Below are 27,013 nucleotides of genomic sequence, written 5' to 3'. Positions count from 1 at the left end.
GCCGGCAATGCGGACCAAGCTCTGGCACCGATCGTACAGGGACTGAACAGCCCTTATCAGGGGGGCCGGTACCCCATACTCTCGGAGTACCCCCCACAGGATTCCCCGAGGGACACGGTCGAATGCCTTTTCTAAGTCCACAAAACACATGTAGACTGGTTGGGCAAACTCCCATGCACCCTCCAGGACTCTGCTAAGGGTGTAGAGCTGGTCCACTCTTCCGCGACTAGGACGAAAACCACACTGTTCCTCCTGAATCTGAGGCTCGACTATCCGACGGACCCTCCTCTCCAGGACCCCTGAATAGACTTTTCCAGGGAGGCTGAGGAGTGTGATCCCTCTGTAGTTGGAACACACCCTCCGATCCCCCTTCTTAAAGAGGGGGACCACCACCCCGGTCTGCCAATCCAGAGGCACTGTCCCTGATGTCCATGCGATGTTGCAGAGGCGTGTCAGCCAAGACAGTCCTACAACATCCAGAGCCTTGAGGAACTCCGGGCGTATCTCATCCACCCCCGGGGCCCTACCACCAAGGAGTTTTTTGACCACCTCGGTGACCTCAGTCCCAGAGATGGGGGAGCCCACCTCTGAGTCCCCAGGCTCTGCTTCCTCATTGGAAGGCATGTTAATGGGATTGAGGAGGTCTTCGAAGTATTCCCCCCCACCGACCCACAACATCCCGAGTCGAGGTCAGCAGCGCACCATCCCCACCATATACAGTGTTGACACTGCACTGCTTCCCCTTCCTGAGACGCCGGATGGTGGACCAGAATCTCCTCGAAGCCGTCCGAAAGTCATTCTCCATGGCCTCCCCAAACTCCTCCCACGCCCGAGTTTTTGCCTCAGCAACCACCAAAGCCGCATTCCGCTTGGCCTGCCGGTACCTATCAGCTGCCTCCGGGGTCCCACAGGACAAAAGGGTCCTGTAGGACTCCTTCTTCAGCTTGACGGCATCCTTCACCGCCGGTGTCCACCAGCGGGTTCGGGGATTGCCGCCACGACAGGCACCGACCACCTTACGGCCACAGCTCCGGTCAGCTGCCTCAACAATAGAGGCACGGAACATGGCCCATTCGGACTCAATGTCCCCCACCTCCCTCGGGATGTGGTCGAAGTTCTGCCGGAGGTGGGAGTTGAAGCTACTTCTGACAGGGGGCTCTGCCAGACGTTCCCAGCAGACCCTCACAACACGTTTGGGCCTACCACGCCTGACCGGCATCCTCCCCCACCATCGAAGCCAACTCACCACCAGGTGGTGATCAGTTGACAGCTCCGCCCCTCTCTTCACCCGAGTGTCCAGGACATGTGGCCGCAAGTCCGACGACACGACCACAAAGTCGATCATCGAACTGAGGCCTAGGGTGTCCTGGTGCCAAGTGCATATATGAACACCCCTATGCTTGAACATGGTGTTCGTTATGGACAATCCGTGACGAGCACAGAAGTCCAATAACAAAACACCGCTCGGGTTCAGATCAGGGGGGCCATTCCTCCCAATCACGCCCTTCCAGGTCTCACTGTCATTGCCCACGTGAGCATTGAAGTCTCCCAGCAGAACGAGGGAGTCCCCAGAAGGTATGCCCTCTAGCACCCCCTCCAGGGACTCCAAAAAGGGTGGGTACTCCGAACTGCTGTTCGGTGCATACGCACAAACAACAGTTAGGACCCGTCCCCCCACCCGAAGGCGAAGGGAGGCTACCCTCTCGTCCACCGGGGTAAACCCCAATGTACAGGCTCCAAGTTGGGGGGCAATAAGTATACCCACACCTGCTCGGCGCCTCTCACCGGGGGCAACTCCAGAGTGGTAGAGAGTCCAGCCCCTCTCAAGGAGATTGGTTCCAGAGTCCAAGCTGTGCGTCGAGGTGAGTCCGACTATATCTAGCCGGAACCTCTCAACTTCGCGCACTAGCTCAGGCTCCTTCCCCTTCAGAGAGGTGACATTCCACGTCCCAAGAGCCAGTTTCTGTAGCCGAGGTTCGGACCGCCAAGGTCCCCGCCTTCGGCCACCACCCAACTCACACTGCACCCGACCTCCTTGGCCCCTCCCATAGGTGGTGAGCCCATGGGAACACTTCTTGATCCACTCCTGGAAAATGGCGGATAAACCATTGATGAGGATTAAAATGAAGGATATATGAAGGTGGCATGGTGATTTTGGTGGTGGCCCAGTTTCAATAAGTGAATCACATTTTTGCCAGCAGACCTGTTCTTCCTGATTTCTCTATAGTAAATAGCCACTAATCTGGTGATGATGATGATGAAGAATATATGAAGGTGGTGTGGTGGTTTAGGTGGTGGCCCACTCTCAAAAAACGAGTCATACTTTTGTAGGCATTAGCTGCTCTTCTTGATCCACTCATGAAAAATGGCAGATAAACCAGTGATGATGACAATGATGATGATTAACTTGTTAAGATATAGGAAGGTGGTTTGGGTGGTGGTCCACTGTCAAAAAAACGAGGCACAATTTTCCCAGCAGAGCTGCACTTTCCTGATCCACTCATTTTGGCATGTCTGGTGCCCCCCTGCCATGCCACTCTCAAGACCACTTTAAACCTTTAGTCTTGCCTATTCTCCCTCTGAATTGCTGGCACACTGGCACTAGCTGAACATCACTGACTACATTAACAGAAACGTCAATTATGTGTCAAGGATGGGTGGACATAACAAAGTGGCCACTCTTTGTACTCGGAAAGGCTGTGTATTGTATGAGGAATATTCCAGAGAGTAAGACAGGCAGGCTTCATATCTGACATGGATTAAAGCCTGCCTGATTAAGCAGGTGCCCAACACTGGTGTCCATTTTCCCCTTTAAAGAGCCTGGCATTGCCCATGAACCTTTTCTTGTTTACACTTACACTGATGGACCTCCTCCTTCTTCACAGTTTTGCTCCCTCTGGGGCTTTGGAATTGACTTGGTCTCTGTCGTACAGAAAAAAGTGCGAGTCAAAGCCCACGGTGGCATCTCTGTGGATTTGGTCTGCCAGCTGCACTTGTCTGCCTAAAAGTTCTGTGATATTTAATAAGGACTCCACCTGGGCCGTGAGTGTCCTTATAGTGAGGTGCCCAGAGGCTTCTTTTTCTATTACAGTAATGCCCAAGTGCTGCCAAGTGGGTGTGCCCCTTTCTATTTCGTTTTTTTTTTTGCCAGCTGTCAGGTGGCATGCTGCAGGATATCAAGTGATTTGTTTTGCCAATCAGATAACTCACCTACTGTGTCTCTGATCAATTTTATCTTGTCTATCTTGCCATGAAACTTGAGTTCAAGCTACTTAGTTGTCCCAGAGGGGACATTCACTAACTGACCTTCACAATAAGCTGACAAAGCACTTATAACGATCTTGAAGACCTTAACAGTGCCACCCTGCCCTATGTGCCATTCTATCCATTGAAGGCCACATTGGACCTCCTTGAATGATTGGAGGCCTCATAAATGCTGGGGACAGAGTGATGGTTGGCAAGCTTAGCTTTTGTGTCTCTCCAGGGACATCTGTGACTGTGAGACTTGGCAGGGCCCTCGTCTGAACAGCGGCCCATATTCTGAGCATCAGAAGAGACAGCGCGCCATGTGAGAGACGGAGATGACATGCCGTCGTCAGGTGTTCTGCTCAGGATTACTGTCACGTGGAGCATCTTATCACATCTGAATAATTAGCACTCATAAATAAGCCATGATCTGGCTGCCAACCCTGCCATCTTCGGTTTAGATGAAGACAGTGATGGGCACTTCCGCACTAATAGAACTGGTGCCCGCTGCAGAAAAGTAACCTGGGTGGATGGAGGCAGGGGTGGTGATTCCATTAGCCAGCCATTAGGAAACTTTCTGGGTCACAAAAAGGGAGGAAAGTGCACTGTGAAAGGCGCTTCATTAAATAAACATAGAATGCCAGTTCAGGGTTAATTAGTGGTCTGCTTGGGAGGGACGGTTACTGTTTTGATTGATCAGTGGCTTACTCATTGGTTTATTGACAGATTGGTTGATTGATTTTTTTTTTTACTGAATGATTAACAGATAGACTGACATCTACTGATTGGTTTACTGGTTGACTGATTGGTTGATTGAATGAATGATTGATTGATTGAGAACTGATCTATATCCATTTGTTTTTTGACTATTTGTTTCTTAGTAGCTTGCAGGCTTCTGACAGATCAAATGATTGATTTATTGGTAAGTTGAATTAACAGGGCCTTTGACATTGCCTTGTGTGGTTTATTAAATGGTATCTTTTGCAATTGATTACTTTGTTAGCTAACTAATTAGTCCATTGGTACAGTAGATTGATAGATAAGTTAGGAGGTTGATTTTTCTATTGACTTGTACTGTATGTGATTTGATTGACACATTTGTTGATTTATTGATTGACTCACCAGTCATCTGAATGGCTGCTCTGCAGGCCACTGGAGGCTAATTGATGGTTTGCTGTTTTAACTGCTTGGTTCATAGAGTGATCAGTTAAACGATGTATTTGATTTGTTGATTGGTTGGTGGATTTAATGATTCTTTTGTTTTAACCGATTCTTGTTTGGTTCCTGGGCTAAGAGTCTGCTGGAGTCATTGATTCATTGTCTATATGATTGTCTAATGTTGCCTTCCAGAATGCATTTGTTTGAAGGAGGAGGGATAGTGGCAGGCTTTGGGCTCAGCACCTTGGTTCCAGTGAAGGGTCCTGTGGTCCTGTCAATGCTACAGCATACAAAGACATTTTAGACAATGGGTGGGCTTCCAACTTTGCGCCAGAAGTACTACAAACGACCATTTTCTGTTCCAGCATGCCTGAGCACAAAGCCAGGTTCATAAAGACATGTGGAAACTCGGGTGGCCTGCACAGAGCCCTGACCTCAAACATACTGAACACCTTTGGGATGAACTGGAGTGCTGATTGTGAGCCAGGTCTTCTCGGCCAACATCAGCACCTGACCTCACAAGTGTAAGCACACTCTGGAATCTTCTGGAAAGACAAGTGGAGGTGGTTATAGCAACAAAATGGAGAGCAACTCCATGTTAATGTCCGTGTTTTTTTTGGAATGGCACATTGAACAATTTCAAATAAGGTACGATGGCCAGGTGTCCACGAACCTTTGGCCATTGAGCGTATGTTTAATAATGGATTGATTAGATGTTTGATTCAGTGGTTGAGTTATTGATTGGCTACTTGGTTTGTTGAATGGCTTGGTGGCAGGATGGAATGATTGATTGACCTGATGACTGATTGATCTCTGCCTTATACTCCTCAGGACTAAAGCTCAATTTGTTATAATTGGCATTGACTGGTCGATCGGTGGACATATTTATTCATTGAACTAGCGATTGGTTATGTGAAGCTGATTTACGATTTAAACGAATTGCTTTATTCATTTACGTGAAGACTGATTACATTTGGTTTCTGATTGCCTGGATGTTTGATTCAGCGTTAGAGTAATTGAAGGACTTGTTGGCTGGTTGGTGGAAAGTTGGAGTGATGTACTGAGCTCAAGACTAATTGATTTTTTCCTTAGGGCTATGCCACATCAGACAACTTTCTGAGCGATTTTCAGTCGTAACCTTCATTTACATAACAGTCGGAGGCAGTTGTTGGTGTGATGCCATGACTGCCAGTCACATAAAGTCTGACATAGTAGGTCCGAGCAGTCTGCAACTCGCCTGGATGAAATCAAACAGGTTTGGTGTTATGTCAAGTCATAGTGGTGGGCTGTGCGTGCTTAAGAGACAACAACCAATAAACACCCACCTGGAAGTACAATGCATATAATGCAGTGATGAGCCCTGACACCTGATCAAGTGAGCTCTAAAAAAAAAGGCAATAATATGTTAGACCCCAACCACCCCCAAAACTGTGTCTCGGCCAGTGCTGTTAGGCCCCACCTTCTTTGTGAGTCTGGTCCCTCCCACCACTTGCCTGCCTGCTCGGTTCTTTTCTTTTCTGTTTTTTTCATTTTATTGACTGTTCCTTTCTTTTCTCCTTTTAGGACCCCGGCTTTGCTGCTTTTCTCTTTGACAAACTACAAGTGCCTGACTCACCGCAGAAAGGCTGGCATGAGGGCCGCTGTGACATCTGTGCCACCCACTTCAGCCAGCTGAGACATGAAGCGCTCCAGATGGCACAGGCCTTCGCTCAGGCTGAATGCAGAGAGGCCATCTTCCCTGTGCCATCCCACAAGGCCAGCGACACAAGCTTGCTGGCCTTACCCTCCTGTAAGGATTGGGCCCTGCAATCTAGCCGGCAGGTGGGTAAGCCTGTCGGCCCCTTAGCAGAGACACAGAGGAAGAAAGCCTGGTTGGAGACTGCCCCCGGTGTGCCCAAGCCAAGCGTCCAGGTGACGGTGGGAGCGGGTGCCCTGAGCAGCACACTCAACTCAGTCACCATTCAAGCACAGCAGTACCTCGAGGGCATGTGGAGCATTTCACGGGTCAACAGCTTCCTGCCTCAGACCTGCCTGGTAAGCAGCTGGCATCTCTCTGAACTTGAAATGTCTAGGGATGAAAGTTGAGCTTCTGGGTTTTTGGGGTCCACCCTGCTGAATGCCATGTTATGAGATTCTGCTCTAGTGAAAGACAATCCACTCAGCCTTCAGTTCACAGTCTGGTCCAGTTCACTCCACCCTGTTCATTCTTGCTCAGTTGGTTCCACCTTATCCTAGTCCACTTCATTTTACTATCCCAGTGGACTCCTGCTGTTGAGATGCTTATCCACCCCTCCTTAGTTCAGTCTATCCTACTCTAGTCCACCCCAGACCACCCTAGAACATTACACTCCATTGCAGTTCATCCTACCTTAGTTTACCCGAGTCTGCCCCTGGGGAGTCCACCCTGTCCACGTGAATCCTCCTTCCTATCCCAGTTTACCTCATTAACTCCATTAGACTCCATCCCATTTCTCCTTGTTTCATACCATCATTACTGTCATGTTCGGTGAGTGCATATGCTAATGGACTTCACCCTAGTACACCCTGATCCCGATAATTTATTGTCTACTTCACCTCACTTAATGCCACCCTAACCCAGTTCACCCTGTCCATTCCAGTGGACTTTACCTTATTCCATTCAAATCCAGTCTCCTCCATTTAAGCCATCCTATATAATGCCACCCCATTCCACCTTCTGGTCCACTTCTGCCCACCTACTTATGTTCCCTTTACTTTGTTTTAGTCCATCCTACTCCAGTTTACCTCGTCCGCTCCAGTGGATGCCACACTAATCTGTTCCAATCCTGTCTGCTACATTTCATCCCATCCTAGTCAAGTTTACCCCAGTCCACCCCCCACTGGGAAGCAGCCAGTAAAGAATATTTATAGAAATGTCCAGGAAATACACAAAGGCACATTTTACTTTCTACTGGTTCCTACGTAATTGAATACTTGATACCTTTCTGGTCCCAATATAATGCACAAGGACAACTTTAGCATGAGTGCTCTGTTCAGCATGGCACTGGACCACACACAATGTGTACTGAATGTCCCTGTGATGTCCAGTATAATGACTAAGAGTGACTAGCATGAATGGCTTATTCAGCACGGCATTGGTCCATCCTCAGTGGGGATGGCGTGTCCCTCTTATGTATAAAATAATGACTGAGGGTGACTTGGTAAAAATGACTTATTCATCGCAACACTCGACCCTCCGCAGTGTCTTACTAATGTCCAATACAATGACTGTGGGTGACAAGAACAAGCAGTTTATTCAGCACAAAACTGGACCATCTTCAATGGGGGCCGAGTGTCTTTCTGATGTCCAGTATAATGACTGAGGGTGACTAGCATGTGTGGCTTATTTGGCACAGTGCTGCAGGACTGACTGTCCTACTGGTCCCAGTATGACGCGACTGTGTGTCCAAGCATCTTGAAGGCTGGGCTAGGCCCATTATTCTGGGCGCATTAATATGTGTGTTTGCTTTGGAGAAGGTGGGCATGGGCACCCTGCTGCCCTTCACATCCAGTCAGTCAGCGTGTCGCTGGCGTCCTTAGCTGCAAGGTGTGGAATGCGACAAGCCACCGCGATGGTTATTCAGATGTTTGGCAGAACACAATGACCTCCTAGCGAGTGACTGCCAGGGCCCCCTGAGCAGGTGTGCTAAATATTTACATGGCAGGGGGGAATACACAATTACCTCACCCTCACACACAAACCGTCACACGTCCTCCTGCCGATCAATACAGACGATTTATTGTGGAAAGTGACCTCAGCGCACATTTACATATCCAATAATCTGCACATTGATTTCTCTCCTGCGCCACTCATTAGATGTCCATTACGCTCGAGCGCTGAGGCAAAATCGATGAGACGGCAGAAGAGAAAGGGAAACACAAGTGAAAGGAAAATGCTGCAGAGCTGAAGGGGCTCACCCACCTCGGGCGCACACGATTTAGGGCACTATATACTGTAGGTGGAAGGGTCCAGAAAAATATAAGACTCTGTCAGCAATAAACTGGCATTGCAGGGTGCCACCTGGAAATTGTCTGAAATTCAAAGGTGTCATCGTGCAGTGCACAGATTTTCAATTTCAGGGTGTTGTGCAAATGCATTTCCCGTGACAGCCTGGCATTCTAGGATGAAATTCTTCCATCATCACATCTAATGCATACTACTGGATTGGCATTCTTCTTTGTTGTAATAATTTTTACTTTCATGTCTTTTGATAGACTGGCTGGCACAGTGGTTGATGCTGTTGCCTTTCAGATTTTGGGTTTCAAATCCCACACCCAGCTGTTGACTTCATGAAGTTTGCATGTTCTTCCTGTGCCTGGCTACCCTAGTTTTCCACCCCAAAAACAGATGTACATATTAGATTAATTGGTGACACTAAACCGACCCCAGTTTGGGCACGAGTGGACACTCTGATGGACTGGTGCCCTGTTTCAAACCTTGTGCCTGGTGCTGCTGCTGGTATACAATAGACAACAGTCTCCTATGAACCTGAATTATATGAAACTAATTGGAAAATATAAATGTGAATGGTATTATTTTGTCACAAACAAAGGAGTGCCATTCACCATGCAGCATGTAAACCCACCTTGTTCTCTGCAAAATGCCACACAATAACTAAATGGCATCTCACTCAACAGGAAACTGCCATCCCCGAGTCTCAAACAAACAGGGATAAATTGCTATTTCAGAGACTCACACTTGTGTCCTGGGATAGATGGGCATTGCCAACTTATTCAGCAGTAAGCTGGCATCCCAACATCAGCCAATCATAAACTGGCATTATAACTAACTGGTATCCCACTCATCAGTAAACCGCAATTCCAGAGCTTCATCCTGGTGCTCTGCACTAGGTGGGCATTGCCAGGTACTATGCCAATATATTTAACAGTAAGATGGCATCATAGGATGTGACACAATGATAAATTGCCATTCCAGAGTCTCATCCTGGCTCTCTGCACTAGCCAGACGTTGCAGGGTACTGTGCCAACTTATTCAACAATAAACTGGTATCATGGAGTCTTATGTACTGATAAACTGCCATTCCAGAGTTTCATTCTGATGTTCTACGCTAGGTGGGCATTTCAAGGTACTGTGCCAAGTTAGCTAGCAGTAACCAGGCATCCCACAGTGTCACACAATAATAAACAGCTATTCTAACTGGCATCTCACTCAACAGTAAACTGGCATGCCAGAGTCTCACACAGTGATAAACAGCCACTCCAGAGACTCACCCTGGTGCTTTGCACAAGGCTGGCATTACAATTGTTGTGTCAACTTATTCAGCAGTAAGCTGGCATCCAAGAGCGTGACACAGTGATAAACTAACTGGTATCTCACTTAACAGTAAACTGCCATTCCAGAGTCTTGCCCTGCTGTTCTGCCCTAGATGGACATTGCAGGGAATTGTGCCAACTATTCTACAGTAAACTAGCATCCTAGAGTGTAAAATGATGATAAACCTCTATTGCAGAGTCTCATCCTGGTTTCATGCACTAAGTGGGCATTACAGGGTAGTGTGCCAACTTATTCAAAAGTAAGCTGATATTCTAAACTGCCATTTTAACTACATGGCATCAATAGTAAATTGTCATCTCACACAGTGATCAACTGCCATTCCAGAGCAGGCATTACTGGGTACTGTGCCACCTTTATAGTCTGTGACTGATTGCACAATGGATTGCATGAAAAACTGTTAATGTCTAACTCTGTCAGTTTGACCCCTGGAGGTGGGATATGGCACCACAGTGTAGCAGAGGGGTCACTAAGGAAACCAGCCTGCGACATCACCTTTGTGTTTATTAGGTTACAGAACAGAATTTTATCTTTGCAATTTAATTTTCCAAGGGATGTCACATTGTGTGACTTCTAGTCAAAGGGGATGTCAGACTTGATTAATCCAGTTGAGAAATGATGGGAATCTGTGATGACTTCCTGGCACAGTTTAACACTTCCAAAATATTCCATTTACCACATTCTGATAACCAATAGTGAGCTACCGGGCAGAACTGGTGTCTGCTTGAGAGGCTTACAGGCATGGCGAGTTCAGCCACAACTATGAAACCCACTTCCACACAGGACACCAGACAGACCAGCTTCTCTTCTGTTTGTCTGGTCCAAAGCATGCACCGCTCCTGCTCATTTGTCTCTGAGTAGGAGCTCATTGGCTGTCAGCTCTCACATGGACACAGAGCCCGCCCCAGCAATTAAGACATAACCCAACCCGTTTAGTCGGAATGAGTTGCAGACTAGTTGGATCGAGTTGCTGGTGATGTCAAACTACACGACCGTCTGCCAGAGGAGCACACCCCAAGATTATGTAAATGAAGTGTTCATCATGTAGTATGACATGGCCTTAATTCATGCATCTAACCATACATTATGGGGTCATTAATAGGCTGACACCTTTATCCTTGGAGACCTACAGTATTTGAGATCCATTTCTTTTGTTCTTAGTTGGAGCGCATGCAGATGAAGTGACTTACTCCTGCTCTTCTAGTGTTAGTGGTTGGAATTGAACACACAAATTTAGGGTATGAGGTCCAAAGCCTTAACCACTAAACCACACTGCCCACAGTATCTGTTCATGAATCATCTTGGGATGGGGGACACCAGTCTTTGAAAAGGGCACACTCACTCATTCTGGGCCATTTTAGAACTGTAATTTAATCAAACATGCATCTTGTAAAAATGTTGAAGGAATATCTGGAAACACTGACAAACACACGCACACACACACACACACACACACAAGAAGAATGTGCCAGCCTTTCACCAACAGTCACCACACTGCAGGATTCAAATTCAAGTCTGCTTAACGACTGCGCCACCAGGCTACTCTTACACAAATGCTAATATGCAGTGTTTGGAATAAGCAAGTGCACCACAGGAGAATTCAAAATCATCGCTGCTCAAAAGTTAAAAGGTTCTCTCTAACCTGGTTACATTGCCCCCTAGAGGTCAGAAATGGTGCAATAGCATAGGGATAGTATCAGTCAAATAAAAGGCAAATGCAGTATTATTGAAAATAAATGTGAAATTACATTTTAAAAAGGATTAACAAAATTATTAATGATAATAATCACAAAACTGCTTTATCTAATTAAATAAGTGGTGTGGAGCCTATCCTAGGAGCATTGGACACAAAATAACACGTTCTGGGTAAAACTCTCACACATTCACATTCACTAGCTCGCTCAGTTTGGATTCACCAGATAATCAGTCACGCACGTCTTTGGGGATAAGGAAGGAAAAGTGGAGCATTTAAAAGAAAATTATTATTTACTTATTTGGCAACATACAACATTTAAGATACAGTTGGTTACATCGCTCTTGTTATATTCTGATTTGAGCCCTGGCTGTCGAAGTGACTTGCTCATGGTCACACAATATCAGTAGCGGGATTCAAACCCAAAACCTTAGGGTCTGAAGTCCAAAGCTTAAACACTACAGCACCACACACGGAGAGCGAGGAGCAGGAGAACGCTGGATCTGCGAGGCCTGCGTCATCGTTCTAGTACCGATAATAATAATAATCATAATAATAATAATATAAAGTAAGGACAAAAGCTGTGTCATTTGTTTTGCTAATCAGCCAATAAATGGGGGAAAAAACCTGGCTTTTATCTTTTAGGTTCTTGAAACCCCATTTAATATTCCGTTGGTTAATGAGAGGATATGCATTTGCTTTAGTTATTATATTCTTTCCGTAATCAATTTGCTTTGCTCGACTTGAAGATTATGTTAATAAGACAGTTATTTTGCAGCAAATAATAAAATGCGCTATCATTCAGCGCCTTAGTTACATATGGCTCCCTGCGGCACCTGAAAAAAAAAGAAGAAGAAGTAGAATAATGTTTTCGGACGCAGTATCTATTGTTACAACCACTCTTTTTCGTTTTCCGTTTTTATTACAACTGTATATTTACACAGAGATTTTGCTGTCATATATTCCAGCGGAGAAATGAAGTCCATTCTACTCCGGCTTCGTTTTTTTTCGCTTCTTTTTTATTTATTAATGAGGTAGAAATGTCACGTTTGCCTTTTATTTGCTGTAGTCTTATACAATAAAAGGAGGGGGAGAAACAGTGGCAATGAATTGATCGTAAAATTATATGCAGAAACATATTCCTCCCATTATGAAGAGACTTGGCAGAAGGCGCCAAGTGTCGTGTCGTTGTCATCTTTTCTTTAATTTTATTTTACAGCCATGTTGATGAGATCCATAGCAGTAATCCTGTTTGCTTCTGCACAGAAACATAACCAATTTGCAGACTAATCGACTTACTGGTAATCTGGTTACATCTCCGCTAATGTAAAAGATGAGGAGTAAAAATGTCGGGATAGAAAATGATCCGGGGAGAAAGTGCATTAATGAGGTGCTGAGGTCGGCCAGGGGGAGCGTGATCACGTGAACGGACAGAGTGTAAAAGCATCGGAGTTAAGTGGCGCTGTTACGCGAGCGCCCCCTTCAGGGTGGGGCCGAGTTATTCACCTAAACGTACTTGGTATTTAGTACTGCGGTATAAACATGATTCAAGGATTTCGTCCTCTGACTGTCCTTTATTTAAATGAATTTTCTACCCACTGGACCAACCCAACCCCCATCCAGACACCTGAAGCTCTAAGATCCACAGAAGGAATCGCACCAGGTGCCCCAACACACCGAAGCACTGTGGGTAATTTGAGTTATGCAAATAATCGCGCTACAACTATCAATTACAAACTCTCAGCGCACAATAGCTGAGCTATGTCCGCCGCCAAGGTGTGAGCTTAAAGATGGTTCTAAAACAGTTCAGTTTCTAGCTGCGTGATTTTAGTTGGCCAGCTACTTTTGTGTAGTTCATTCTGGCATGAAGAAGCTGCAAACCACGAGCCAACCCCAGTTAACCCTGGATGTGAGCACCCTCTGTGGGATGCCAGCCAGTGGCATTACTAGCATGCCATTCTGGAGTGATCATTTGGATATATTGGTAGGACAACTGAATGCCATAATAAGGTAAAACATTAGCTTTACTGATTATTTTTTCATAGTAGGGCACTGCCCACCAATAGCCATACTCCTGGTGCCAGCTGACCACAGAGTGAGCGTGGATACAAGCTCTCACCAAGTCAATTTAAAGTCATTGCAGTCCCAGACATCATGGGAGGGGCTGGGTGGGTGTGAGAGAAGTGGAACTACCTTAATAAATGTCAGACACAAAGCATTTTGTCACTTGGGTTAGGTTGCCAGTCTATCACAAAGGCAAGTGGACACACTTACACCAAGGCAGTATAAAGTCTTCACTGTATTTACAGAGCTTTTGTAAGAATTGTAGGAGAGGCTGGGTGCCACTCCAGTAAGGAGTGTTAATATCTGGGTTAGTGTTTCAAAATGGCACCCAGAAGGCCAGGAATTAGGATGGTATAAAATTCTCACTGGACCTATTTAGAGTATTGGCATCGATTGTAGAGGTAGAGAGAGGCTTTTTGCTTCACCTAGGTTGGGATGCAAATCTGTGATATCCTGCTAATTTGTGAGAGAAGTAGAGTTGCCCTAGTAAATGCTAGGCACAAGGTATTTCTTCACTTGGGTTAAGTTGCCAGTCTGTCACAAGTCAAATGGGTACAGTTACGCCAGGGCAGCGTAAAGTCTTCATTGCACTTTCAGAGTTTTCTTGCAAGAATTACAAGTAAGGAATTGTGCCACCCCAGAAAATGACAGGTACAAGACTTGCCAATTCCCAATATAACATTTCAGTGTGCCACTAGGTAAGAGGGTAATAAACTGGTACAGTATAAAGTCTTGACAGCACTTGCAGAGCTTGATAACAATGAGGACTGTAGGAGAGAAGTGGTACCAGTTCGGTAAATGCCAGGTAAAAGGTACAGTAACACCCAATTTAGAGTTAGTGTGCCAAATAGCTAATGGTCCAACAGACACCAAGTTGGCATAAAGTCCTTACCGTTCCTACAGAGTATGGGTATGAATTACAGGGGCAGAATGGAACTTTACTAGTAAATGCAAAGTAAAAGGTGTGATTCACCAAGGTTCTGTTGCCAGTCTATCACAGGGCAAGTAGATACACATATACCTTTGCAGTAGTAAGTATTCTTTTACAGACATAAGGATGGATAGCAGGAGAGAAGTGGTGCCACCTCAATAATTGCCAGGGAAAAGTTAAGTAATTACCCATCTTAGGGTGTCAGTGTGTCACCTGGAAAGTTTGACAGTAATACCAGCACAATACAAAGGTGGGCTGTAATGTCAAAGTGCAGCTTTTCCAGTGAATGCCAGGTATAAGGCCAGTTTTCACCTTGATTAGGTTGCCAGTCTGTCACAAGTGGGTACACATACACCAAGGCAGTATACAGTATTACTGATTGATGGATTGGGTGATTGATTAATTCCATCCATCCATGCAATTCAATTTCCTTTTGTTGCTTATCCAGGGTAGGGCTGGAGTGCAGCTGGAGCTGACTGAAGTAATCATTGGGCAAAAGACAGGAGCAATACCTGATTAGACACCAGCTCATCGCAGGGTGAACACATCACACACATCAGTGGCAATTTAGCATTGCCAAATTACCTTACTTGCATTTTTTTGACTGTGGGATGAAAATGGAGCACTTGAAGGAAACCAATACAGATACAGGGAGAACATGCAGACTCCACACATGGAGTACCCGGGAAGCAAACCTTGATCTCCTTATTGCGAGGCAGCAGCACTACCACCTTATTGATTAAGTCATAGGAAGTAGTCCTTCTGAAGGTGTTCATGAAACAGAAACAAAAGACTGGTGAAGGGACATGCTTGAAGTGACTGGCCTCATCAACAAGGCGACATATCTATTTAGTATCTGCTGATCCACCATAATCCTCATTTGGGAAGGAATAGAAGTCCAGATGGATTTGGTGGAAGTTGAGCAAACAGAGTCATGAACTCTGGTCTTGTTATTGCGAGGCTGCCGTGCTACCACCGCACCACCATGCCACCCCATTGATTAATTCACAGGTAGGAGTCCTCACGAAAGACATTGGATATAAACAGGGGACACGTTTGACTTTATCACCAGAGTGAAATCCTATTTAACATCTTCTCATTCACCATATCTCTCAATTCGGAGCGAATGGAGGTGCAGGTGTATAGACAGAAGTACAAACAGTAAACCATCTATCCATCAGTTCATCACCTGCACAAGTTTTCGTCAATTCAAAGTCATTAAATGCTAAAATATGAAAGCATACCAGGGAAATATGAAGATCACAGATATGCAAAGTCTATAATTGTATTTTACCCGTGAGCTTATTTATCCCTGTGCCCTAAGCCTGCACTTTGTGAAGAGTTTCATACAAAACTAAACTGAATATAACATGCTTCTTTCCCAGACTGGGTCACATTATTGGAAGGGTTGGTTATGGTTTAGCTAGTCCATACAACTTGCTCTTTTCACACTCCCAACGTGTGAACACTTACGGTTATCCAGAGCTGTTGGAATATTAATCAGGCGGCTATGGAGGCAATTAAGGCAGCAGGGTTCCTAGCGGTGTGGCGCTCAAGAGGAAGTCAAGTCGACTCAGGGCTTGAGTAATTCATTATGTGCAGCACCTGTTGTTCCAGTACAGTGTGAAATAAATTCATAACTTGAGAACTATTCTGATTGATCAGTGGAACGTTACACTATCGGCGAGGTTGTGGAATCTCCCGACACAGTGAAGAACAATGGCAAAATTTCAAAACGACAGCTTCCAAAGTGTCTCTTTGTGTTCAGATTCTGAACAAAAATATCCTTGCGTGACTTTCAACAGCTTTTTAAATGTTGGAGCATTTCACCAGAGAGGGACGACCACGTTCTCTTGCACGCTGTGGTAGCGAGTATGTTTGTAGTTGGAGCTTCACATCCGGGGAGTTTAAGTGACAATTACGTGCCACCTTGCTGAGGATGTGATGACACTTTTAAGCGGGAAGAACTCTGGTGACTACTGATGCGGGAATCGGCGTTTGAAAGGGGAAAAGGTCGTCTCGGCTTTAATGCGTGTGAGCCTGCACTGATGGAAAACAGCGCAACGGTCGCCTTCTCAAAGGAACACGACTATGCAACGGCACCTGCTCCCGGCTGGTATGTACAGCTGTAATGAGGCTAATTTTCCTTCTGATCAAAATTAAGTTTAAAACCAAATCTAATGCCATGTGTCCGTGTGTACGTTTCATGGCAGGATCTTCATAACTAATACACAACAAACATGAAAAACCTTTTGAAACAAAATGAAAATAAATGGTGGCAAATTAGACATGGATCAAATTAATGTATAAAATTACAGGTAACCTGCCATGTTTTTTTCATATGACAATATGAGGCTCTTGTACAGAAAGCGGACGCCACTTGGTTGTTTCACAATAATCAAGATTAGGTATATAAGTAGGTTTCACATTTCTGTTATCATTTTAGCCCTAAAATAGTGACTTAACATCAGGGACCTACTTTATTGACCTAAAGGTTAGTGTTTGGGTGAGGGGAAGGCCGTCTCAAGTGGGGTCCGCTTTCTGAACAAGACCCCAATATGAAAACGGAGCGCAGTATGGTGTTAAATATAGCATAGCCGTTCCCAAGCTCAGTCCAGGGAGCCCACTATATGGCTGCAGGTTTTTGTTCACAATCAGTGATAATAATTGATCTCATTTCATAAGCTCATCTCTTATTAGGCATTCAGTAAAGCGCAACAGTATGATTTTTACATCTATAAGACAGTTAAGAGATTTTTCAGTTTTTGCTATAGCTGAAAAGGTTTAACCCTCTTTTTCCTTTTTCCATTACTTCACCCTTTTTCTGTGTACAGTAGTTTGCTCTCTTCATTGTATCCTAATAATGACAATTAAAAACAAGCCGAGTAGACACCACTGAATGATGAAAGCCTGCAAGTACTTCAGTGTCAGACCCACTAATTAGTAAATAACTGATTACATAACCAGAACACCTGGAAAAGTGGAATGGAAATCAGGATGAAAATATTATTTAATAAATCCTACCATCCCTTTACAAATATAACTCAGTACATTTTAATAATAATTTGCCAAACATAGTTCTGTAATTTCTTCATTGGCTCCAAAATACAGAAACTGGGACATAACTGCTCACTTAATTAGTCTTGAAGTGATTTTTTTAAAATCCTTTATTCACCATATACAATTTCTTGTACTAGGAGTTTGTCATTTTACATGTACCCCAACTTACTGTCCAGTGAGTTTTGGGGTCTGAGCGCAGGGTCAGCTATTTGTACAGCACACCTGGAACAATGGCAGGTTAAGGGCCCAGCGGAGTAGCATTTCTTCTGTCACTGCCGGGATTCAAACTGGCAACCTTCCAAGTTACCAGCCCAGATCCTTTAGCCAGATAGCCACCACTCCGCCTAACTGAAAACAGAAGATGATTGGAACAAAAACCTGCAGCCACAGTGGGTCCCCGGGATCAAGTTTGGGAACAACTGGGAGAGCTGAACCTGTCACCATAATGACAATTGAAAGTTAACAAACTTAGGTAATCCCTTCACAAAAATTGTATTGCCTTTGCCTTTTTTTTCTTTGATACTTTCATTTTCTAGTGCTTTTCAACAATCCTTTTTTTCATTGCAAAAATCGATTTTTGGAAGTGAAGTGAAAGTAGAGATGTGAATTCAACGCCATCCATTGCTGGTCAAAAGGTTTATACTTGACACGTCTGCACTATTTGTGAGGGCCACACGACGAAAATGACGTCAGATGTGATGACGTACCCCCTTATGCACATCATGCATGGAATGTTTCCTGAATGAGTGGTAATGCGGATGCGACGCCGTCTGTCCAGAACGGTGAATTTCGAGGAGAGGCCGGTTACATGGATGGCAGAATGATGAACAAAGAGCTGAATGTGACGTGACAGGTCATCAAATTGCAAGTCAGACATGCGAAAATATGTCAAGTGCTTCAGTTCAGCATGTACTGTACGTCACCCCACTCACTGGAATTTTATACTCATCCAGCCTTCACCGCCTTTGGTCACTAGGTTTCCACCTTCTCCTTTTTAGAGATGGGTCTAACTGTAGCCCATAATACCTGACATAAGTCACGTCAATCTCTAAATGCCCTTTGTGTTAGATAACCATCATGCAACCCTAATCTAAACCATAGTGTAACCGGGCAGGTGATGGGTGTTTCGTGACTGACATTGTGGGCATTTTGTGATGCTGGGGTGTTACGTGACTGACCTCATAGGCATTGCTGGCTGCAATTACACTCTGTTGTCTTTTTCCAACTCTTAAGTCAGTAATAGCAGGCAGAACTCTTCATCCATCAGTAGTGTCTCACTTTCCCTGCCATGAAAATGTTAGGTATGCGACATTGACCAAACACTGTCAACCTACCAGGGATACTCAATTCTGGTCTTGGAGGTCTGCAGTGACTGTAGGTTTTTGCTTTAGATAAATTTTTATTTAAAACACATTTATTTACTACTAAAGCAATATGTTCTTTTGGGCTTACTTTAAGTTAACTTGTTTGTTACGACTGAGAACCTTTAATTGTCTATTTTAGTTTTTAACAGCCACGTTTAGGTTTTTATTGTTGCCTGTTTTTTTTTTTTTTTAACCAGCCATCAGTTAATAAAGAGGTGCAAATGACAAAGGAACCAGCAGCTCCCTCTGTGTTAAAGATTTTTTATTTTGAAATAAATGAGAGAGCAGAAAAGACCAAAAGGTACAAACTTGTTCTGGACCACAACATATATGGATAATGTTTGCAGAAAACAAAAAATATACCATTTTTTTATCTTGTAAGAATGAAAGCATTAACAAGCCATAGAATTAAACATCAAGTTTCATTATTCCTTAGGCCTGGCTTCTAATTACGAAACTGGTTGGTTTGAAATCCTGCACACATGGCGGACCTCCAGGACTAGAGTTGAGTGACCATGGATCATTACCAATACAGCGAGTGAACAGGCTACAACAAGTGTGAACATGCTTTGTTCACTGACTACACATGTGCTTTGCATTGCGGTGTGCACTTAGGCTCCACGTGGTCAGTATGAACAAAATAAGATGTCCACTCATCACTTTGAAATTTTGTGACATTCACTCGCTCTCTCCGACTTGTGACTTTCCCACTTTAGTAAGTTCACAAGAATCTCCAATTGGTCTGCAAAAAATAGCAATCAAAGATGAACTGTATTTTTTCCTGAAAATAAAGAACAAATTAAATTAATTAAATGTGTATTACTTTGCTCCAAATGCAATTCAACCGCACAAAGTTGCACTTCTATCTGACCAGATTGTATTTTTTATTCTACACAGTTGTGTAAGGTGAAAGGATTTGGGTAGATTTTCTCCAGGTTATCCAACTTGTTCATATGGCTTTCTTGTGGTATTTCTGAGTCAGAAACTCCTATTTATCCTCTGTTTGCTAGCACATGAACACAACATAATTGTTCAATAACTAATGTGGAACAAGTAGGGAGAAATGGAGTGGGTGTGGCCAGGGGTGGAGCTATGTGAGAGCATATTGTAATGTGGTGAGTTAATAGGCATTTGATAGTTTTCTACTATGCAAATTACCTTTCAGAAAGAGCCAATTAGAGTCGCCCCCCCACTCCCCTTAACCTACTGCATGTGTCTGCTGTAATGTTCCAAAGGTTTCAATTCAATTTATCTGTTTTTTTTTTATTATTCCGTTATTTAAAACACAGGGCTTTGCTTGATTACTTGCCCTGAGTGTGCCAGGGCCTCACAGCACCCAGGCATTCCATGCCCAGCTGCTGGCTTTGTAGATAAATTTCAGCTGAAAGATGTCTGGCATACGCGCCATTACCTGGGAGGAATGTGTGTAAGCACAGGGCCTGTGGGCAAACTGTTTACCATGTGAAGGCAGCTTCAATCAACAGTAATACCAGGTCTGCCAGCAGTGGGTGCCCGCTTATCTCATCACTGTGTTCCAGGCCTGTTACTGCAGGATTTCTTGTGTGTCTGTCCCTTGACTTTAATGACACAAACCAAAATGTGAAATGGACAACCTCCTGTGTTTTGAATTGTGGGGAACAAGTAGAGTGAGCACAAATAACAGGATGCCGACACATTCACCGATTTTTCCATATCTTTCCTTCCATTGCTCTGTTGATACTTGATTCTGAGCAGGTGGTTGTTGTGAGCCTAACACCAGTACACAAATACAGTCTCCTGGTCAGTCTCAGAGCGATGCATGGCACTCTAAATAAATGAGCAGAAGTGTAGTGATGCTTTGAAACGTGCTGTAAAAATCTCTCAATAAATGAAGCAGAACTAAATGCTGAAAAATTCATTCACTGTCACAAGGGTCTTTCATAGGAGAAAATATGAACTTCCAGTGAAATTGTGTATGTGAAGACAAATCTACTCATTAGAAACAGCAAAGCAGCTTAAATGAACACGGCATATTGATGGCCAGTGAGGCAGACCCAGAATAAATAATAATAATAATAAAAATAAAATGCTAATGTCTGTCCATCTGTCCTGCAATTGCTGGCAAATTAGTGGGGTTAGCAACTTGTGATCTTGGTCTTAATCAAAAGCTTATGACCTGATATGTCCTGGAAATTCAAAAAAAAAATTAATACAGTATAATGGTTTATTTTAGGACTGTAGGCCTGCGTGTTTCAGTAGTAGTAATAATAAAAAAAAAAAATTACAAACATGCTGCTGTGGCTGATTTGAATTTAGGAGAGTGCAGATCAAAATCCCATTATATGAAACTGCTTTGGCACTCGAGTCGTCATTCAGGCTGCCGGCTTTTCAGATTTAAGCAAACAGATGAATGGCGTCACATGGGCCCTGGGTTTCCATGAACTTGACCAAGATAAGCTGAGGGAGGGCTGGTTGGATATTTGGCTTCTTTGGGGAATTTCCCATTATTTCATTGAGCCCTAAATTGTGCAAGTGGTTTCCTGTCCTGCATGGCACTGGCATCGTGCCAATTATATATCCCTGCTGTAAGCTTTACCTCAGTGCTTCCAGGACTCCGACTGGCACAGAGAAGATGCATCACTTTTCTCTTCTGTCCACCCAAAGTGCTTTGGGATTGCTTTTCCATTGTAAGACATTATATAATACTTAGTGTAATAGCATCAATGAATTATAGGATTTTATATGCTCACGCAACAAAATAATTTCTATGAAAGGGGGCATAAAATAATTTTGCTTTTAAAAATTTTAAATGTCAGGACTGCATTACAGTTTATTGTCAATTCTAATATTTATAATTTGTGCTCCTTTATAAGTCCTGGGTGGTACCATACTCTTGACTGGACCTTCTGACATCTCCTGTTTGTTTGTATTCTTTAGGTGCAGGCTTCTGTGGCAGAGACTGGAAAGGAAAGCTATGGGTTGGAGACCAGCCGTGCCACTCCTGCAGCCAGTGGGCATGCCGGACCAGAGGTTTCTGGTTTTCTGGCTGCATCTGGGGTAAGCGCCAGCACATCTGCTGCTGCTTCCTTCTTCATTAGGTAAGATCCTTACTGTTTATGTCCTTATTTATTTTTGGTGGATGTTTCTTTGTTCAAAACATTTTTTGAACCAAATGAGAAATAAAGAGTAATATTGAAGAAAATTAGTCCTTGGCCCAGGAAGAGGCATGCATCCTGAAGGTCTCGTTGACATGGTTTACACCCATACTGCCAGGCACCTTACTAACACTCTGCCCTCTTCCCTCTTCCATATGGAGGAACATTTGGGATAAGAATAAACAAGTAAACAAACAAAAACATTTGCGACTTTGGAATTTGGACTTCAAACCCTGAGGTTATGGGTTCAATCCCGTTACTGACACTGTTTGACCATGAGCAAGTCAATTGACCTGCCTGTGCTCCAGTTAGAAAATCAAAAGATATTTAACCAATTATATCTCAAATGTCAGTCACCCTGTATAAAAATCAATCAAATAAAATAATAAATTAAGGAATAAATATGCAAATAAATGAATGTTTTATAAAATATACAATAAATAATGACAAAATTATGTGTGAGCAAAGATAATTATATGTGTCATGAAATATGTATTCTGTTCTTTATTCTTTAAGTATTTAAGTATTTGTTCATTAATTTATTTCTTTGACACTGCGCAGAACATTAAATACACAATGAAATGAAAACTGTCCTTTTCTCCTGACAAAGTTAAGAGTGCGGGCTCTAGAGAATACTGTGTTTTGATTGGTGAATCATCCGTAGACAGAATAAGAGATGCTTATAAGCCACAGGATTCCCAAGGCAAGCAAAACTGCACATCTGTAGTGGGTGTGAGTACAAGAACAAATCGTCCAGAATTCATGCGTGAAGTGACTGCTTTAATTTGTGAAGCTCATTCTGTAGTCTGCTTCTGAACTGTGCATGTTGTAAATGTGATGGCCGAAGACTAACATGCAATCTACAGGCAAATCACCAATCAAAGCACATTATTCACTAGAACCCGCCCTCTCAACTTTGAGAGGTAAAATCATTGACAGCTGTTTTCTTAATCTGCTTATCCAGGGCAGGGAAGCAGGGAACCTGGAGCCTATCCCAGCAATCACTGGGCGCAAGGCAGAACAATCTCCAGAGATGCTGCCAATTCATGTTTAGTGAACACACAGACACACGCACAGGCCAATTTAGTATCACCTATCCATGTAACTTGCATGTCTTTGAGGTGTATTTTGTATTGCATGCGGTGTCTCTGTAATGAATAAATACATACAAGAAATAATAATAAAGATACATGTTTTCAGCAACATTTAATTATTAATACACACATATCATTTTATTTTTTTATCTATTGTCACATTTCTCAATATATTTCATAATATTCCTCTACACCTCTGCACTAGACCCCAAAAAAGAAATTTAAACCTGTATTTTTTGTTTTACTCTTGAGTTTCTTACATTACACAGATCTAGAGCACATCACTTTGGCAGGGGTACTTCTGCCAGCCTACTGTACAGGACATCTAGAGATCTACATATACAAGGCTCCCCCACTACCCCCATTCTGATGACTTGGATGTGTAGGTATTACTAGGAGGGCACATTAATTTCAGCTCCTGCTTGATGGCTCACATTTGAGCGCAGGTCCTGTGTTATCTTACTACTACTACTTCATCCCACTCTTATTAAAAGGTGTCTGACAGTGTCAGCGGCACACATGCAGCTGTAGCTACTGTGTATTAAAATGAAAGGAAGCTTTCTGACTCTGAGCTTAAAACATCAAGGCAGTGGCAGACATTCTTCTTTTCTTTCAACCTTTAAAGTGACGGTTGCAGTGACTCTCCAAGGCCACAAATAAGAGACCTGGCTTGTGGTGGCAGCAGCCTACAGTAATGTCCACTAATTAGAATCTGCAGCGCACCAACCTGCTGAAGAAAGGCACTCGTCATGGAAATTGTCAAGAAAAAATAAAACCATTTTGGAGGATTTGTTACACAGTGTGCCCACAAAGTGCAATAGGAATAAAAAAGAAAATGGAGCAGGAAGTTTAATGAGGAGCCGGGAATGGCTGTCCTTGTCAGCCTCCATAAAGTTTAAAGCAGGAAATTGAAGGGCTAAAAGACTGGCTGGGGTCTTCATCGACACAGATGTTCACCTCCAGCGTTAACGGCAGGACGCTTCCCTTTACGGCTTGTGTTCAAATAACAGCAGGTGCATACAGCTGCACGTTTTATGGGAGTGACGACTGGGAAGCTTGTGGCCTGTTGTCTTTATGAGTGTACCGTCGGGGACAGAATCATCTTAATTACACTGCAACTCCATTGAATTTAGCCCTTATGTGAAAACTGGCATCCTCTCTTCTAACTCCATGTAATAAAAGATAGACATCCTATCAACTCCAAGTGACAACTGGCATCCACCCATTCACAACTGCATTCCAGCAGTCAAACTCCTGCTCACTCACTGGGGCCAAAGGAGGTGTCCTTTAGTGCCACTGGTAAGCTGGTGCTAAGTGACTTGAAGTCTGTAAGGCTTAGGGTTATTGGGCCCTATGAGACAGCCATAGCTAATGCCTGCACCACAAGACTCCCTCTGTATATCTATTTAAAGTTTTAAAAAGCACTGACCCCTTTAAATTTCCATTTTTGGCCCACCCTCCTGTGCCCTGAATTCCTGTCTTTTATCGTTAAACCACCGGTCTCCCAAGTGTCGTATCAAGAGTTTTTTTGAAAATTAAGGGCTATCATTGTAATCAAATGTGTCACCCCTTCTATAGCCCCATTGAGTATCCACTGGCACTCTTAGACTGATTCCCAATCTTGTGGTAATTTATCTGTGATGCACGTTAAGCTAGGTGGGTGATAGTCACAGAAGTCTGGCCGATTATCAGTTTTAACAATGGTAAATTGTTTTTTTTTTGTTTCCACACTACAGGAAGTTCAACAGTATTTAGTAATTTTGGAAAATGCATCCTAATCACAAGCGTCTCGGGTAAATATTGCCTGGTCCAGGTGATTTATTTGCTTTAACAATTCTAGTAGCACTTTACTCCATACAATTCCTGGACTTTTTCTTCTACAAGTCTTCCTTGTTTCTAAGATATAAATGTGGATATGTGGGAGGCCACAGTTTGCAGGTAGTGTAGGCTGACACCCAATTAGCCCACGGAGTCTGCTGCCAGTTGAGCGAGTCAGCTATGATCAACTGCCCATTACGCCAACCGTGGAAGTGGCCTGCCGAAAATTGAGGTTAGTAAAAGGCCAGGGACCTTATCAGCTTTAAATGTGTGTGCATGCTCTTGCGTTTGGAAGGCCAGCTTGCCGAGGATTGGCGCTCTGATTGTGTTGTGACTGAGCATATGATTAGCGTATTGACGGGCGGCACCTAATGAAACGAGCGAACAAACAGAGCCATGACGGCACGGCCGCTAAATGACTAATGCGTGTTTGTGCTGCGCATCCCACTGCTCAATTAGTACCTGCATATTGCACAGGGGGTATTCATTTATTTTAAACAGATGACAAGACAAAGACGGGGGAGCCCATGATTTCCGGCATTCTTTTCTCTGTTTGTGTCATTAAAGTGAAAAGGTGTGAGAAGGTCTGTGTGCTGTTTGTGAGCGTATTTGTATAATGACATACACTTGGGTATATTCACCGCTTAGCCCCAACATTCAAACCACTGACAGGTGATGTGAATAACATTGATTATCTTGTTACAGTGGCACCTGTTAAGCGGTGAGATATATCAAGCAGCAAGTGAACAGTCAGTTTTTGAAGATGATGTGTTGGAATAAGGAGAAATTAGCAAATGTAAAGATGTCAGCGGCTTTGACAAGGGCCGAATTGCGATGGCCACATGACTGGGTCAGAGCATCTCCAAAACGGCAGGTCTTAGTTGGTGTTCCCAATATGCAGTCTTTAGTATGAACCAAAAGTGGTCCAAGGAAGGACAAGCAGTGAACTAGCAACATGGTTCATGGGCGCCCAAGGCTTATTGATATTCATGGGGAGCAAAGGCTAGTCCATCTGGTCCGATCCCTCAGAAGAGCTACTGGAACAAATCAGTGAATAACTTAATGCTGGTTATGAGAGAAAAGTGTCAGAACACTCAGTGCATTGAAACTTGCTGCGTAGCCACAGACTGGTTACAGTACCCCTGTCCACTGCTGAATGCGCCTGCACTGGGCACGTGAGTGTCAGAAGTGGACCATGGAGCAATAGAAGAAGCTGGCCTGGTCTGATGCATCATGTTTTCTTTTAGATTATGTGGACGGATAGGTACAAGTGAGTTGTTTACCTGGTGAGGAGATGGCAGCAGGGTGCACTGTAGGAAGGAGGAAAGCCTGTGGAGGCAGTGGTTCTCAAAATGTAGGGCAGGCCCCCCTAGGGGGGTGCGAAGTAACAAAAAGGGGGGGGGCAAAGATGTGAAAAAAAGAAAACAAAAATCGAACATATGAAAAATGCATCTATTGAAACCAAAACAAATTAACATAAACTACATTCTGATACTAGAAAAATAAATATAGAGTTAGATAAATGTCAATAAAAGTTAAGTAGGTATAATAAAAAAATCATTTATGATATATCATTAATTAAAAAAGAACAAATTGGTATTAGTGGGCTCCTTTCAAAAAAACGTTAGGGGGGCACGATTAAAACTGTTATGAAAACTTGGGTCGCAAATACTTAAAGGTTGAGAAACGCTGCTCTAGGCAATGTTCTATTGGGAGACCCTGGGTCCTGGAATTCATTTGTATACTTCTTGACATGTACCACCTACCTAAAGATTATTGATGACCACGTACACCCCTTCATGGCAACAGTATTACCTGACGGTAGTGGCCTCATTCAGCAGAGTAATGCACCTTGCCACACTGCCAAGATTTTTCAGGAATGGTTTGAAGAACATGACAAATAGTTCAAGGTATTGATTTGGCCTCCAAATTCTCCAGATTTCAATCCGATCAAGGGATGTGCTGGGAAAACAAGTCTGATCCATGGAGTTCTCACAACTTACAGGACTTATAAGATCTGCTGCTAATGCCTTGGTGCAGATACCACAGGACACCTTCAGAGGTCTTGTGGAGTCCATGCCACTCATGGCAAGAGCTGTTTTGGCAGCACAAAGAGGATCTACACAATATTAGGCATGTT

The 27,013-nt window shown here is 43.8% G+C and overlaps 1 protein-coding gene across 2 annotated transcripts in view; it reads left to right on the top strand.

Annotated features, from left to right (window-relative positions):
* kif26ab (kinesin family member 26Ab) overlaps positions 1 to 27,013 on the top strand; it is a 209,223-nt gene that overhangs the window by 98,141 nt on the left and 84,069 nt on the right. For both annotated transcript variants that reach the window (XM_028821276.2, XM_051919758.1), the window contains exons 3-4: positions 5,968 to 6,438; positions 21,744 to 21,904. In XM_028821276.2, coding sequence (XP_028677109.2) covers positions 5,968 to 6,438; positions 21,744 to 21,904 — 632 coding nt within the window. The remainder of the gene's footprint in view (positions 1 to 5,967; positions 6,439 to 21,743; positions 21,905 to 27,013) is intronic.

Source organism: Erpetoichthys calabaricus, chromosome 16, assembly GCF_900747795.2.
Source record: "Erpetoichthys calabaricus chromosome 16, fErpCal1.3, whole genome shotgun sequence".
In the NCBI taxonomy this organism is placed as follows: domain Eukaryota; kingdom Metazoa; phylum Chordata; class Cladistia; order Polypteriformes; family Polypteridae; genus Erpetoichthys; species Erpetoichthys calabaricus.
This window is presented reverse-complemented; position numbering and strand designations above follow the sequence as displayed.